At 43.7% G+C, this 17516-nt stretch overlaps 2 protein-coding genes across 2 annotated transcripts in view; one reads left to right on the top strand and one right to left on the bottom strand.

The window, feature by feature from the left end:
• Positions 1-17516, bottom strand: part of LOC139609599 (protein NLRC3-like) — a 362291-nt gene that overhangs the window by 180635 nt on the left and 164140 nt on the right. The window lies entirely within an intron of this gene.
• LOC139609942 (protein NLRC3-like) lies at positions 695-16620 on the top strand. Its single transcript, XM_071465012.1, has 9 exons — positions 695-825; positions 4053-4172; positions 5277-6524; positions 8766-8939; positions 9265-9287; positions 11810-11963; positions 12685-12861; positions 13366-13539; positions 14396-16620. The coding sequence occupies exons 1-9, from the start codon at positions 695-697 to the stop codon at positions 14406-14408; spliced, it is 2214 nt and encodes a 737-aa protein (XP_071321113.1). The 3' UTR covers positions 14409-16620.

The following is a 17516-nucleotide window of genomic DNA, read 5'->3' as shown; positions in this document are numbered from 1 at the left end:
AAGTTAGAATTGGAAAAAACACTGAAGGGAATGTGTTGTTGAAAATGGAACTCCTCAGGGGAGCAGAGTAAGTCCTCTTATTTTCCATGATGATAGACCATATATTTATGGGAATGGAGAAGGAGATGGGCTTTTCATTCATTGGCTTTTCAATGCAAAGAGCTCCTTTATTAAAGCAGGAGGAGCATTTCTGTTCCAGAACTTCAGATGAAAACTGTCAGCAGTTCAGTGGATTGAAGAAACAGGACCGTTGAGAACAATCATTTACTCTGATTCAAGTTCATCACTCAGCAGCTTCCAGTTCAGTCATTCAGAGAGCAGACCAGATATCCTGATACAAGTACAACAAACATACAGAATTCACATGATGGGGCTGACAGGGACGTTTTTATGGAGACCAGCACACATTGGTGTTACAGGAAATGAAACGGCAGAGAAGGAGGCAACAAGACATAAACAGTTAGATGAAGCAAAACAGAAATGAAGGGAATCAATAAGCAAATACTGAAGGAAATTCTGTTCATACAGAGACACTGAGAGAAAAACCTGTGTGTGTGTGTGTGTGTGTGTGTGTGTGTGTGTGTGTGTGTGTGTGTGTGTGTCTCTTGAGCAGCTTGTTTGTCCTGACTCTTGTGTGTGTGAGCTCACAGTCAGTGTTACTGGTTTCCCTCTCAGACTGACTGAAGTCCTGAAGATGAGTGATTGTGTGGAGGAAGAGGAGGACAGAGCAGAGTCTCCAGGACCCAGCTGTCTGTCTGTGAAGAGTCACCAGTCCAGAGGTGATCCTCCAGTCTTCAGTCCTGAACCTGGACCCTCAGACTCACAGTAAGAGACCTGCTACAAACCTGTGAACCTCCAAACTGTCTCTGTAACAGTGTTTAGTGTGTTGAGCTCCTGCAGTGATGTCACTTCCTGTAACAGCTGCCGTAGTGTCGCAGAAAATAACCCCTGGTTCCTCTGACATATCAGTGTATTAACAGTGACTGCTGAGGAGCTGGTTTCTTGTGAAATGATCCCAACAAAGAAGAGTTTGACTTTTTTCTTGTGCATATTTTTGCTGCAGCTGATGAACATGACAGAGATGTAAAGATGTCAGTAATTAAAGGGCCGTGGTGGAGCAGAGAAGCAGCCACAGAAGAGGAGAGCAGTGTGTTGGTGAACCTGGATGAGCTGGGATCTAACAGAGTTGACCACACTTTGCAGGATCATTTTACAGCCTGAATGATGAGCTTCACATGTCAGAGCTTCACTCTCCACAGTTAGTTTGATCCAAACTACAGTGAGCAGCTGTTGGAGGAAATGACTGAGCCTCTTTAACATCAAACTAGATATTTGTCAGCTGTTTATACAGATTTCAGGCTCTGTGTAATATGGGCCACTGATTGTAAAGTGGTTCATACTGAAATAACATTTCACCACATTTAGTCAACTTGTGTTTTTATAAACCAGATCAATATTTGTGAACTTTTTTTTAAACATAATAATAATGTAATGTTGATATTAAATCAAAATTTTAATGTCAAATCTTAACAATGGTGAAACTTAATATTTAGCTAATTCACACTGCTGGTCAGAGGATGTACCAAAATAAAAGCTGAATCCAGCGTTATCCACAGTCAAGAGGAGTGGATGGAGAAGGGCAGACGTAATGTACCAGTCATATAAATGGGGCTTTTAAGTTTCAGTTAACAAGATAATGTTCTGTACAAGGAAAATAATTGATAGTTAAGTGAGACTAAAATGACATCCTCAGGATTTGGAGAGAGTGAAAAGTTTTAAGGTAAATGGTTTGATGAGAAAATTACATGGACTGTACATATTCAGAAATTAGTGGACAAATGTTGGAAAGTAGTAAATGTAATGAGTTGGAGGTGAATGGGGGCAGACAGACCTGCTTTGAGGACCATATACAATGGGTTAATTAGATCAGTTTTAGATCATGGTTGTGTGGTTTATGGATCAGAGGCAAACACGTCTCTCAAAAAATGAGATCATGTAAAATATCAAGCTTTGAGATGATGCATAGGTACATTTAAAACAACCCCAACTACAGCATTACAGGTGGAAATGGGAGACATGCCTTTAGAAATGAGAAGATGACAGATATCGCTGAATTACTGGATCAGTTTATAGGATCATAGTCCAGGTCATCCAACACCAGAGACGTTAAACCTTGCTGGGAAAAGGAGAAGAGGGAAACAAAAAGCTTTGGGTGGACAATGAATCAGAAAGGTTCAGAACTGAAATGAGATCAATGAAACGTCAGTCCAACAGTAGTTGTTCAACCACTGAACGTCGCCCAATAGCACCAACAAACTGAGCAATGGAGGCAGTGGTATACCAACAGCTCCCATGTTCTGTGAGGTAGAAGTACTGTTTTTATCAGTGGAGTCTGGTATGTGGCTTTGGGTAGAGCAATGGCTGTTTCTGGTTAAACAAAAAGGATCTTTCCTTTAACAAAAAGGTCTGTCTCAGTAGGAACCCTGTCCATAATATTGTTAGACACATATATTAATAATCTGAACCTGTTAGTGGCAAATCAGGCACTTTCAGTGGACGTACTAATGTGGACAACTGCCTTGTTTTCTTACATTGCAGCCTTTTACCTCTTATAGTGTTCTTGCATCATATTGGACTGACTCCATTTAGACCCAAAATGATGGAAAATAGGGTCCAGGTTTGAAAGTATCTGAATTATCTTAGCCGTAACTTAAAGAAGAGTAAATATGACAAAGTTCACAAATATTGCTGTAAATCTGGTTTTAACATTATTTGCAACTAAATGTGGTGAAATGTTAATATCAGTATGAACCACTTTACAGTCTGTGAACCACAATCTTACACCAGCACAAAGCACAACACCAGTGTCTTTGCTAGTGTGTGTTGGTGTTAAAATGAGGTGAGGTCAGGAGCATTGTCCACTCATTTCTATCTCATTTCATTCAGTTTCATCTGAGGCTGTAAAATATGAAAGTGAGGGAACACTTTTCAGCTGGGCCTGTTTGGTGGAATCCTGCTGTAGCTGTAGACATCTGCTCGCACACTTTCACTCTGCACACCAGCAGTTTCCTCTGCAGAGAAGAGCTCTGTCTTACTACCTGCTAAATCCACCGTTATCAGAGAAATCCACCAAGGTGCAGGTGCACCTGGCTTTTAAAGGGCATGGGACAGAGCTCTCTGATTGGTTTATTACATGTTAGGTCCAAAACACACCCATGATTAACGAAGAGACTAATTACAACCCTTTTGAAGCATGTGCCTGGTGCTGTGACTGTTTGTCCACTGTTAAACTAACAAAAGTGGATGAGGACATGTCCTAAATGCTCTGGCTCCATGTGCCTAGATGGTTAAAATAGGCCCTAAGTCTTCAGAAGGAACCAATGGGCTCAGAGCTGAGAGCCACAGACAGAGGAGGGAAGTCACAAAGTGTTGAGAGACGAACTCACACACTGTTGGTTTGGCTCTTTTCATGGGGTTTGTTGTCAAGAACAAACATGTAGAATAACAGCAGAATGACCCTTTAATTACACACAAGACTTGTCTTTACCATCACTGATATCTGTGCAGATGGAACTGAAGCCTGCAGCTGGATGTGGTGTTTGCTGTTGTCACAGTCATGTAGAAACACACAGGCCTCCTTGTGTGAAGTGAAGCTGAACTCCAGAGAAAGAATCAATATGGAGAAGAAGAGCAGACACATCAGCAGCCATTAGTTTTAGTCAGGATGTTGTTTTGTCTTCATTTGTGGCAGTGGCAGTGTCGGGGTCACAGACATCTGATCCTCTCATCTTACCTTTGTATCACTCTGCTTCTTCAGAGCTGATGTGAGACAGGTCATCAACAGCTGGAGACTGGTCACATTTAATGACTGACTGACACAACAGTGTTGTTTCTGGATGCTGCTGTGTTGCTTCCATCCTTCAGTACAGTGTGCGGTGCTGGATGGTGACGTCACTGCAAGACATCAGCTGAGAGTTCCCACAATGACTCTGTCATCAGAGAATTGATCAGTGATCGATGTGATATGAATGAAAACATGTTTGTGTTTGCAGAAGTCAGAACCACAGACTGAGAGCAGAGTCTCCAGGATCCAGCTGTCTGTCTATGAAGAGTGACTGGTCCAAACACGATCCTCCAGACTTCAGTCCAGAACCTGGACCCTCAGACTCACAGTAAGAGACAGTTTCTACTGTAAACTGAGCTGAAGATGATTCAGTTATTAGACATATTTGACTGTGACATGTTAGTGATGAAGACATGTCTTGACAGAGGGAGGAAGAGGAGTGGTGTCTCTGTGGAGGAGCAGCTGTCCTGCTGTGCTCTGTGTCAGGACGTCCTGAAGGATCCAGTCTCTACCAGCTGTGGACACTGGTTCTGCAGACAGTGCTTCACCTCATACTGGGACCAGTCTGGGTCTTCAGGAGACCCCTCCTGTCCCCAGTGTGGACAAAGACCCAGAACCAGACCTGGACTGCAGACAGCCAGTCAGAGCAGCACTGTACAAAGTGAGACTGAACATGTGTCTGCTGATGTCTTCATTTCTGCAACCAGGACCTGTTGTTTTCTCCAGTGTCAGTTGTTCTATCACACAGCACTGACATTTCAGATGATTCTAAAAAGCACAACATTAAAAAGCTTTTCTTTGCTGCTCTTTAGTTTTTCTGTAGCTGATGAAAATAATCAGCAGATTCTCAGATTCTCTGTCTTCAGTCTGACATTGTCTCTTCTCCTTCAGCAGATAGTGGTCTGCAGGAGGTTTTAGATCAACATAAGATCAGTCTGAGGAGCAGATGTGAACATGTGACTGAAGGAAGTAATGGAACAGGAAGTGGAACCCTCCTCAACAGGATCTACACTGAGCTCTACATCACAGAGGGACAGAGTGAAGAGGTTAATACCCAACATGAGGTGAGGCAGCTGGAGACAGCTTCCAAGATGAAGACCCTCCATGACACTCCAATCAAGTGCCACGACATCTTTAAAACCTTACCTGACCAACAGAGACCCATCAGAGTGGTTCTGACCAACGGCGTCGCTGGCATTGGAAAAACCTTCTCAGTGCAGAAGTTCAGTCTGGACTGGGCAGAGGGCTTGGAGAACCAAGATGTCAATCTGCTGGTTCTGCTTTCGTTCAGGGAGCTGAACCTGATCAGAGAGCAGCAGTACAGTCTTCTCAGGCTGCTCCATGTTTTCCATCCAACATTACAGAAGGTCACAGCAGAGCAGCTGGCTGTCTGTAAAGTTGTGTTCATCTTGGACGGCCTGGATGAAAGCAGACTTTCACTGGATTTCGACATCAGGGAGGTTGTGTCTGATGTCACGCAGACGTCATCAGTCAACCAGCTACTGACAAACCTCATCCAGGGGAACCTGCTTCCCTCGGCTCTGGTCTGGAACACTTCCAGAGCTGCAGCAGCCAATCAGATCCCTCCTACATGTGTTGACAGGGTAACAGAGGTACGAGGCTTCACTGACGCCCAGAAGGAGGAGTACTTCAGGAGGAGATCCAGTGATGAAGAGCTGTCCAGCAGAATCATCTCACACATCAAGACGTCCAGGAGCCTCCACATCATGTGTCAAGTCCCAGTCTTCTGCTGGATCACTGCTAGAGTTCTGGAGCACATGTTGACTACAGAGCAGAGAGGAGAGCTGCCCCAGACCCTGACTGACCTGTTCTCACACTTCCTGCTGGTTCAGACAAAGAGGAAGAAGCTCAAGTATGATGAGGGACATGAGACGAGTCCACAGGAGCTGACGGAGGCTGACAGGGAAGTTCTTCTGAGGCTGGGGAGGCTGGCGTTTGAACATCTGGAGAAAGGAGACATCATGTTCTACCAAGAAGACCTGGAGCAGTGTGGTCTGGATGTCACAGAGGCCTCAGTGTACTCAGGACTCTGTACTGAGATCTTCAAAAGAGAGAGTGTGATCTTCCAGAAAACAGTCTACTGCTTTGTTCATCTGAGCATTCAGGAGTTTCTGGCTGCAGTCTACATGTTCCACTGTTACACTAACAGGAACACAGAGGTCCTGGAGAACTTCCTGGGACAACAACATGTTGATTTAACCCTGGATGTCTTCCTGAGTGCAGCCATGGTGAAATCCCTTAGAAGTAAAAATGGTCACCTGGATCTGTTTGTTCGCTTCCTTCATGGCCTCTCTCTGGAGTCCAACCAGAGACTCTTAAGAGGTCTGCTGGGTCAGACAGAGAACAGTCCAGAAACCATCCAGAGAGCCATCAACAACCTGAAGGAGATGAACAGTGATGAAATCTCTCCTGACAGAAGCATCAACATCTTCCACTGTCTGATGGAGATGAAGGACCACTCAGTTCATCAGGAGATCCAAGAGTTCCTGAAGTCAGAGACCAGATCAGAGAAACTCTCTGAGATCCACTGCTCAGCTCTGGCCTACATGCTGCAGATGTCAGAGGAGGTTCTGGATGAGTTGGACCTGAAGAAGTACAACACATCAGTGGAGGGACGACAGAGACTGATCCCAGCTGTGAGGAACTGCAGGAAGGCTCGGTGAGTCCAGACATGATCAATATAATTATCAATCAGAAAATTAGATCAGTAGTTGAGTCAAATTCAAATAAACACAGTTTTCATTTATTCTCATTATTCTTAGTTTTACTTTGAAACAGTCAAAGGTCAGTTGTGTTTTTTTCTGGAGGTGTTGTAAATGCTGTGAGCACCAAAATGTAGATGTTTCAGTTGGTTGTGATTGTTGCTGTTAAGTTCATAAAGACACTTGTTTTGTTTATTTGTAATAATTGTTGGAAACTTTATTGATTTGTTAATGTTCTGTGTTGTTTTGAGTCTTTTTGGTTTAATTCAAACCTGATCAAACTAATTAAAGCAGCTCCACTGATCTTACACCTCAGAGTGTGTTTCCAGGTGTTTCCAGGTGTTGGGGAGGACACCTGCATATGAGAAAACAGTAGTATTAAACCTTTAGTGTCTCCAGCTGTGCAGTCTGATAAATGTCCTCAGGTGATGTCACCTGAGTCAGTGTGGGCAGAGTCTGAAGGCACCAGACCTCTGCAGCCCCCCTCATCTCTGCTGCATAACACACCTTAATCTAACAGCCGAGGGCTGGCGGTTGAGGTGCATTGTGGGTAATGTAGGCAGCAGGATTTTCTGAGGAAGAAGAATGTATGAATGAAAAAAGAAGATGTCTCTGGTTCAGCTTTGTTGAAACTGTCCATTGTGACAGTGTTACAGGAGAGCAGTGATGAATCTGTGGAGGTCTGTATTCAGGACTCATGAGGTTTCTATGACAACAGTCATCAGTGTTTGACAGTGAACAGTGAATGCAGTGAAGCTCTAATGAGCAGGTTCTAGCAGGTGTTTAGTAAAGTTCATATAAGACCTGAATCATTGTCCAGAGATGACTGAAGTCATGATGAGCATGGAGGATGTTAGGGGACGCCTCCCCCCCTTTAAATCACAGGAAACTAAAACAGTGGGCTCCAATGAAAGCTGCTTTAAAAGTGGAGCTGAACAGCAGCCACTGTGGTAACAACAAACACTGATGGGATAATGGTTCATGATCAAACAGAATGTAACAGCTGCACAAGCAGAGAAAAGTCATCACATCAGTGAAATGACTCAACTGGTCAAAGCAGAACAAGAGTGGAGATGTAAACCCCTGAGTGTATTGACCTGATCAAGGCTGAGCTTTATTGATTATTGAACTTTTCATGTTGAAGAGCGAACTTGTGTTTTTTCAAGTGTCATGGTGGAGCTTTAAAGTCTGAGAAAGAAAATCTACATATGCAACATACATTTTCTTTGAAGGGACATTTGCCATACACGTCTGGGGCAATCCCAATCAAATGTCGCTCCCTCCCATTTCCCCTCCCCTGCTGGTCAGAGTCTCCTGATCATACTACCTGAGTTTCAAGCCTTTGTCCTTTTGTTTCTTTGCCTCTGACCTTGTCTGGGAGCCATCCCTGCCCCCCTACTGAGTTCACCCTCCTGTAAGACAGTTACCTGTTGCTCATGACTAACCAATACACATCCACTATACGATCCATTCATGAACTGTCTGTGACCACACCTGGGGACAGGGTATATCTGTTCCCTGGCCCTGCATTCTATAGCAGTTCCTGATACCAGACCCACTCTGTGTCGGTAGGCTCACAATGACCTGGAACTCCAATAAACTTACACCACCACAGCAAACTTGGAACTAGACTCGGAGTTTTCTTTTCCTCAACAAGTCTTTCCATAGATTGTGTTGAATGAGACAGAAAGTCCCAGGTGTTTTCTCTCTTGTTGCTGTAGAGGAGAGTCATATCAGGAAATGTTCAGCTTCAGCCAAGAACACAGGTGTGAATCTATCAGAGCAGAATGGGAGGATTCAGTCTTCTTCTACACACCAGAGCTCAGTGTCATGTTTCTGTGAGGACCTTCTGTGAAAACCAGGCAGCAAACAGAGATTAGATTGAATTGTTGACTGTAGAGAGTCCACTTAGTGTTGATCACTAGTGTTTTACTGAGGACAGTTTGTTCATGGATCAACGTGGGCGCTGCCACTGATTCACCACAATGAGCCAGATGTGTTTTATGCAGTGGTGTGTGTTGACTTCTACAGAGAGGCAGCAGAGCCAAGCAATCTGGAGTCAGTTGAAAAACAGTGGAGAATAAAACTGATTTTCTGAACAAGATTCTGACTCTGGATCAAATCAATTCACTTCAGTGTCTTTTATTACAAACTGTCTGATTTTATTCTAACACATTTTATATTTTCTCTCATCACAGACTTGTTGGTTGTGGACTCTCAGAGACTCACTGTGAAGTTGTGTCCTCAGCTCTGAAGTCCAACCCCTCCCATCTGAGACACCTGGACCTGAGTGGAAACAACCTAAAGGATTCAGCAGTGAAGCAGCTGTGTGCTGGACTGGAGAGTCCAAACTGTAGACTGGAGACTCTGGGGTCAGTTCACTGACTGGAGCTGTTGTAGTTTTATATTCACTTCAAATGTGTCAAGTTCCAGTTTTTCATTGGTTGGTTGATTTTCAGGATTTCTGTGTGAGGATTTAAAAAATCAGCCAGTGAAGAGAAAGAAGGAAGATGAGACCAGGAGCAGAGTGGTGATGGGGAGGGTCAGGAGAATCCCCGGGGGCCGTTTGGGGGCCGGGGCCGGACTGATTATTGTGTAGACTAATAATATTGTGTTATATAAAAGTGGTCTACCTCGCTGCACCATCCTGCAGCCTGAACTGAGCCTCGCAGCCTCTTGTCTCTCCCAGCACGTCAGATGCTACCAAGTCTATATTTGCAGTAGGGGGGTAAATGAGCGACCCCTCCTCAGGCGGTCCAACCCCAGTGTGCCTTAAACTGTGATTGGTCAGCTGCTGACCAATAAGAGCTGTGAAGTGGGGCTGGTACAGAGTCATCAGAGACGTGTTGGTGTTATCAGGGAACGTGTGTGTTCACTGTTCACATTGGTTTGAAGCAGCAGCAGAAAGAGAAGGAGAAAGGTGGAGCAGAGAAGAATGAAGAAGAACAAATACTGGAGGAGGAAGCAGAGAAATGTTCCACAATCACAGAGAGATTCAACATCCAGTAAAGAGCCAGCAGCTGAAATGCTAAGCAGGGGCGTTGTAGCTAGCTGCTAGCTCAGCTCATATTAAATGTGGCTAGTATAGCTAGCTGCTAGTTGTTGGGCAGCAGCCCTGTGCTTGTGTTAGCTGCTGTTTGTCTTTGTGTGTTATTAACAGCTGGGACTGGTGATCTCCAGGTAAAATGAAGGGCCCCACTCGGCCCCTGGATGAGAGCAGTCACAGTGTTTGTGATTCAGAGCAGCAGAGAATTGACATAGTTTGATGTTAAAATCAGAAAGTTGATGAGAATCAAACTGCAACAGCCTCACAGATCTTCTGCTGCTGCTGCTGATCTGAGCACCAGCAAAGCTGCAGCTCTCTGCAACCAACAAATATTGCAGCTGTTGTTGTGTGTTGATGGCAGCACTGCAGCATCATGGGAAGCCACAGACCTTCAGACTGCAACACAAACCAGATCAAAGCAGGGCCAGTGGCTGAGGCGGGAAAGTGGAGACAAGAGGAAACTCAGCTGGGACATGGAGGCAGGAAGGATTAGATTGATGCTGGGAGCAATTTATGAGCAGCTCCCACCTCCCCAACATCATAGTGAATAAACAGCTGAGGAGCCAACATGTCCTCTATGTTCAGGTGGAGCTTGATGTGGCTCCTTCTATCAGGGGCTAAAACAAGCCTGTCTCCAGGCCCACACACCTGGAGACATCAGCAGGTGCTGAGGTGTCTCCCAGCAGCCACTGAGAGTCAGAGCTCAGAGGTGAACTCACTGGAGGCAGAAGGAGACAAGATGGATTTGATTTGTTGGTGAGGGTGAAGGACTCAGGAAGCAGCTTTGAACAGGCGTGATGCAGCTGAAGGCAGGGAGGGACTGGCCAATCAGAGGAGATCCAGGAAAACAGCTCCTAGTTCCTCAGGAGACAGCTGCCACTGATCTGAGAGCAGATGTTGTGTTGTGGTCAGAAACACAGCAGCTTGTGTATGTTGTGGAGCTGACAGTACCATGGGAGGACGCAGGAGAAACGGCCTCTGAGAGGAAACAGCTCAGATACACAGAGCTGGCAGCAGAGGCAGAGGAGCCTGCTCTGAAAGCTGAGCTCCAGGGGAGGTTGGCTGTAGGGGTTTTGTTGGCAGATCAGTCTGGTCCCTGTTACCTGAACTGAGCTGCTCTCACTTCTGTTCTCTTCAAGTCCACGTTGTGCTTCTCTGAACCTGTGCACTGTGAACTCAAAGCGCTCCAGGTGTCCTTCATGTCATATCTAGTTGATTGTGTGTGAACACAACAAAAGCTCAGACTTGATCTTGAAGAATGGAGCTTCTTCTAATCACATGAATAACACAAGTGGTCATGTGACTGTGGTTCAGGAGCAGTTACCAGAGCAGACTGACACTGACACTCAGAGAAACTCTGTTCATCAACTATCAGACCTAAACCGTGGACGTTGTGCTGAGCTGAAGGGTTGTAGGACTGTGAGCACAGGTTTGATCTCTGCTCTGTGACCTTCATTAACCCCGTCCTCACTCAGTCTGCTCCTCACTGGGGGGTTGATGTGAAAATCAGATCAATTCTACTTCCTCATTCAGTGAAGATCAGCTGAATAAATCTGTGGTGTTTTCCAGCAGGAGGCTCTGAACGTTACCTGAAGGTGAACTGGTTGTTGCTGTAGGTCACAGAATCTGACGGCTCACAGAATGAGCTGTAACACCGGTGGTAGACTGAGGCCGAGCACTCGTCCTCCTCAAGTTCTCAACAGTAACAAGTTCTTCTTTAAAGACGTGGACACACAGAAATATTTTCCCTCCTCCTGTAAATGTGACATTGTGCAGTTGTTTGGTGACGTTGGAACATTGAAGCTGCTCCACCATGTTTGTTCTGAACAGTGTGACTGAGTTCTCACTGTTTGTTCACGTCCTCAGTGTTTTGTTTCTGTGCTGATGTCTGTAGTGTCAGAGAGGGAACAGACTAAACAGACGTGAATCCTCTGATTCTCCTCTGATCACAGACTGAACTGAGGTCAGCAGCAGCTGATCAACCTGTGTTCACATCAACAGCTGTATGAATGTTGTGCTGTCATTTGGATGATGTGTGTAGAAGGCTGACATGATGAAGATCCACAATAGTAGAAGGACAAAGTCACTCTACTCATTTTAGACAAAGATCATTGATCAGGACAAATCTGATTGATTATCAATCATTGATCTACATCTTTGATTCTTTATTCAGATTGATCAGCTGCAGTTTGTCAGAGATCAGCTGTTCTTCTCTGGTCTCAGCTCTGAAGTCCAACCCCTCCCATCTGAGAGAACTGGACCTGAGTGGAAACCAGGACCTGCAGGATCCAGGAGTGAAGGGTCTGTGTGGTTTTCTGCAGAGTCCAGACTGTAGACTGGAGACTCTGAGGTCAGACTCCATGTTTTCTTTCTGTGCTGAGATGAATGTGATGTGAAAGTTGTGTTGACACTGAGCTGCAGACATGAGGCTGATATTATACTGATCCACACTGAGGATCTTCATGGTAAAGTCTGTTTTCTTCTTCTCTGCTTTTAGTCCAGTGACTGTTTCTCTTCAACTTTCACCTCATGACTTTTTAAAACACCAACAGAAACACATTGAATCTGTCAGACAATAACTGATCTATAATCAATAGCTGATGGTGCCAACACTTTTATAAGGCTCTGTGATGTTTGTACTGATGCCAATATTTAAAGCCAAGTTGTCATAGCAACAGGTTGTTTAATCACTTTAAATCCTGTAGGTTTGACTGTGTTAAATATTTGAGCTCAGTCACCAGGTGTCTGTGTCTCTGCCGTTCCATCAACTAGTGAATTTAATATATATTTCTATACATTTGTTCTCATGTCTCCAAACTTCAGCCTGACATGTTTGTTGTCTTTGAAAACTTGAGGATCTTTAGTAGAATCTGCACAACATGAGTTTGTATAGATGGAGCCACAGGTGGAGCTGGCAGAGTTGAAGAGGTGGAGTCACTACGTCTTTATTGAAGCAGCAGCATGTTGTCATGAATATTAATGAGAGCTGTTTTTACTTTGTCTGTTTGACTCTTTGTGGTTTCAAGCAGGAACTTTGTCTCCTAAACTCACATCTTTGATTCTTTATTCAGATTGTGGAGCTGCAGGTTGTCAGAGATCAGCTGTTCTTCTCTGGTCTCAGCTCTGAAGTCCAACCCCTCCCATCTGAGAGAACTGGACCTGAGTGGAAACCAGGACCTGCAGGATCCAGGAGTGAAGGGTCTGTGTGGTTTTCTGCAGAGTCCAGACTGTAGACTGGAGACTCTGAGGTCAGTTCACTGTTGTAGATCTTATATCTTGAATCCACAGCTAATGAAGCTTCACACACAAGTTGAATCCATTGACTGTGAATGAATGAATGACATTGTAAATAGTTGTTGCCTCATGTTTCCAGTTGCTCTTCTCTCAGACTGGGAAAGAAAATGTCCAGTCTTAGTTATTCAAGTCAATTCATTTTTATCACAACGACATACACAAGATCCTCACAACTAATATTTGTCCAAAGAAAGTGAAGAAACAATCTTCTTTTTTTCAGTAGATTTCAGTGAAGTGTCAGGACTAATGTCTGTTTGATCAAACTGTGTGTGTGTGTTTTCATCTGTAACACAACACACACAACTGTTGTGTTGACAATGTTGTGTTGTACTGACATGATGATGATCCACAATAACAGAAGGACAAAGTCACTCTACTCATTTTAGACAAAGATCATTGATGAGGACAAATCTGATTGATTATCAATCATTGATCTACATCTTTGATTCTTTATTCAGATTGAGTGACTGCAGTTTGTCAGAGATCAGCTGTTCTTCTCTGGACTCAGCTCTGAAGTCCAACCCCTCCCATCTGAGAGAACTGAACCTGACACTCAACTACCTGCAGGATCCAGCCCTGAAGGACCTCCGTGGTCTCGTGGAGAGTCCAGACTGTAGACTGGAGACTCTGAGGTCAGTAGAGGGGCGGAGTCAGTCCATGCTGCTCTCAGCAGTATTGTACTAAACACAGTTAGTATCAGAGCAAAGATCCAGTGTTTCCTGTGAACCTCCAACCTCCTCAGTGGCTGCTTTCCTCAGTGAAGCTGTGAGAGGAGAACGGGGACAGGCTTCAGGGTTGGACAGAAAGACAGAGAGAGAGACAACAGTCAGCCAATCAGAGCAGCCAGAAGCTTGTTGTGATCATGTGTGTGAGTTGATGTGAAGACGACTGTTGTTGTTGTTGTGTTGATGTGTACAGGAAATAAAGCTGATTCCAGCTGACAGCCTCACAGATGGACAGAGACAGTGTCCTCATTCATCAAACTGTCCAATCTGATCTGAGACTGTTTGTTCTCTGGTTTCAACACTAAACAGCTGATCAGTTTCATCTGTGTCACAGCTCTGAGATCAGTGTGATGGAGCCTGGCAGTCCCTGGCTCTTAGTGACAGCCTCCATGTTCAGTCAGGTGATGTTTCAGAAGCAGCTCACATGTTGATCAACACACAGAGACTCTGTGTTTAAAGTGGCATCAGCTGACAGGTAACAGGAGTGAATCCATCACTGACCTGTTGCTGACTCAGCACTTTGTTTCCACTGTGGACTGAGTGAAATGTGCAGAGTGAACAGACTTGATGCTGAACGTCTCTGCAGGTCTGTGAGCTTCCAGCTCAGTGTGTTCACTCCAACACGTTAACATGAGAGCTGAGAGGAAGCAGCTGCTGCATATCTGGTCTGAACAGGACTGAAGTCCCTGCTGCATCACTGACTGATGAAGTGAGTCTCTGTAAACACTGATTCATCTCCTCTGCTTTCTTCTTCTCTACACAGATGGAGGTGGTGAGAGAGGAGAGGAGAGCTTGATCCAGCAGTGACTGACAGAGGAACCAGAAGAAGTGGAGATGACTCTCAGTGCTGCAGTCTGAACTGATCTGAGAACAGCTCCACTGTCACACACAGAGTCCAGTCCACCATCATCCCTGTGTGTTCCTCTGGATCTGACAGAGCATCATCAGTGTCTCTGGACTTAAAGCTCATCAAGTTCAGCTCTGAACAGTTTCCTTGTTGAGCTTCACAAAGAGGGAATTTCACAGTAAAATGACTTGAACTCTGAAGATGAGTTTGACTCAGACGTTGAAGCCTCATGTTCTTCAGCTGAACTTTACAAGATATTATTGTACAGGAGGAACATGTTGTTTTTATCCTCCATCTTATTGATGTATTCAATAATACTTTATAGAAGATATATTAAATGATCATATTCATAATGTTGAATATGCTAAATATTTGTAACCAGCCCCTGCAGTGAACAGAAACCAAAAAAGTTTTTTACTCCAGTAGAAGTTAAAATATTTTAAGATAAAACTAAAAAGTAAGTTTAAGTTAAAATCTACTCATTATGTTACTGTTACATTTTCATAGTATTGTATTGTTATTGCACATTTACTGCTTCTCTTCAGCCTGTTGAGATATGAGGTTTTTAGCCATATCTCCCAGCCTTTTATATGAGCATGTCTATATATCTTAATGATAAGCCAACAAGTATCATTGGTTTAATTAATCATTAATTAACAGAACTTTAAATCCTTCTGTGTGGTAAATAATGTTTTTATATTTACTTCCTGTTCTTTATAGCCTTATATTTGACTGGTGTTTAGTTCTGCTGTTTGTAGCAGTATAATAATTCAGTGTAATTTCAAATGTAGTTTAAACTTTCACCGACACAGTGAGGGGGGCAGTAGAATTTCAGGAGCCAGAACAACTTCCACCAATCAGAGGTTTAGTTCAGCCTGAGAGGTAAAACCCAGGGCTGGTGAGAGCATCATCATCGTCATCAGCTCCTCTCTTCTCTCATTGGCTGTCATTCACAGCTGATCCACAGAAATACTCTGGGCTTTGTTTACTAGAGGTTTTAATGTTGGCATTTCACTTGTTTCTTGTCTTTGTTGAACACGACTGTTTTTACATCCAGAGACTGTTGATGTGAAGTGCAGCATTATCAATGACCATAATTAGCAAATCATTTGAACACATTTCCTCCATCCACTACTGACTTATTCAATGACCTTGTTGCTTCCAATGATAATTTAAGATTCTCTTTAGATACATTTTCTCCCGGTCAAAAAACACCACAAATCAAATCACCATGGAAAAAGAAGCTGTTGAAAAGCTGAGAGAGGACAGAGGAAAAGCAAATCACATGTTCACTTGTATATTTTTAAACATAGGGTTTTGATTAACAATTAATTCAGAAAACCAAAATAACCACAGTTTTCTTTTCTGCAGCTGATAATCTTTTAAATCCACCACCTGCTCTCAGTCTAACTCAACTGTCAACTGTAAAATCTCAGCACAATTTTAAAGAAAACATTTCTGTTAGAGCCAGCATAGCAAATATTAACACACAACTCTCATGGGCTCAAGGCTAATAAAGTCCTCTGAACTCAGGAAACCTACTGCTTTTAAAATGTCAATGATCAATCTGGACTGCCAGTTAAATAATTCCAGACACATTTCTTTGAGAGAAAATTGTTTTTAATTAACCACTCACATTTAACCAATAACATTTTACAAAAGTTCCAATTTGGTTATTCAGCAACCCACAGCACAGAGAGTGCTGTAATCAAATGGTAATGGTAAATGAGCACTGACTGTGTTTTAGTCTGATTTATTCTTTAATGAAACAGCCATAGGAATGGTAGGAATTCCTCAAGGAACCATTCACAGCCCAATCCTGTTATCACTATATTTGCTCCCACTGGGAAACAGTATCAACCATCACCATATTGGGTGCCATCTGTACGCTGATGATACACAATTGTACATCTCTGTTTCCCCAAATGACTCCATTGCACTGCTCTCTCTCATCACCTGTCTCACTAACATTAACACATGGATGTGTAAAAACCTTTTAAAAGCAGCAAGAGAAAATCTACACTTTGTGTTTGGTCTCAGAAAACAAATGAAAACACTAATCACATATTTGGGATCACTTTAGCCTCAGATCTTTAGAGGAAGAAATAAGAAATGTTTCCAAAGTCACTCAGAATCCTCACTCACACTTTTATCACTACCTGTTTAGACTGTTGTGATTCTCTGTACCTTTCAGAAACCACTGTAAAGTTGTGACATGAGATTTTCTTTGGTTTTATGTTCCATGCAGATCACTAAGCTCTTCCACTACCTTTCTTTTAGATGTCTTTTCAGTGTTTGTTGTTGTTGTGTTGTTTTAATCCTGTGTGAATCACTTTGGCCAAAGTGTTTGTAGGACATATTTTATGTATGTTATCTATATGTTATATCAATAAAGTTGAATTGAAAAACATTTTAGAGCCAAGTTTAACCTGTTGCTGCCCAGAGGGACCACCTGTCCTGCAGAGTCTGTCAGTCTTCATGTGTCAGGACAGAGTGAAGCAGCTCCACGGTTTCTGCACCGGCCTTCACTCACACTCACCTGCTCACCTGAGTGATTATCTGCTTTAACCTGAACCATGCTCTGAAACTTCATGGTCTGCACCCACACTGACAACTTGTTGCTGATTGGCTGGTGGTGATTCCCTTGAGCCAATCTCTTCCTCTCCTGCCTCCTGACCAAACAGAGCTCAGTGACTCTGACTGTTGGTGGGTTGAAGAGCTGAGCAGCTGCTGATCTCCTGCAGGAACAGAAACCATCCAGTGAGCAGCAGCTCTGTGGTGAAGCAGCTCAGTGATGACAGAGGTTCAGACAGCCACTTACAAGAGGAGCATCTCTGAACACAGCTCATGATGAAGCTTGAAGTGGACGGACTCCAGTGGCAGAAGACTCAGCAGGTCACAAAGAGCTCAAAGTTCTTATCAGTGTCGTATGAAAGGACTGGAACAGGAAGGTGAGGCACACAGGTGGAGACAGGAAGAAACAGGCTCCAGCAGGACAGTTACTGTGTCTGTTTAACTTCAGAACTGTGAGGCTTCC

Source organism: Trachinotus anak, unplaced genomic scaffold (genome assembly GCF_046630095.1).
Source record: "Trachinotus anak isolate AG129_WGS33_773 ecotype Australia unplaced genomic scaffold, CSIRO_AGI_Tana_v1 ptg000026l, whole genome shotgun sequence".
Lineage (NCBI taxonomy): Eukaryota > Metazoa > Chordata > Actinopteri > Carangiformes > Carangidae > Trachinotus > Trachinotus anak.
This window is presented reverse-complemented; position numbering and strand designations above follow the sequence as displayed.

Coding starts and splice junctions, on each gene's coding strand:
- LOC139609942 (XM_071465012.1), top strand. CDS start 695: ATGAGTGATTGTGTGGAGGAAGAGGAGGACAGAGCAGAGTCTCCAGGA. Junction 4,173..5,276: donor CCTGGACCCTCAGACTCACA/GTAAGAGACAGT, acceptor GGATGAAAGCAG/ACTTTCACTGGATTTCGACA. Junction 6,525..8,765: donor AGGAACTGCAGGAAGGCTCG/GTGAGTCCAGAC, acceptor CTCTCATCACAG/ACTTGTTGGTTGTGGACTCT.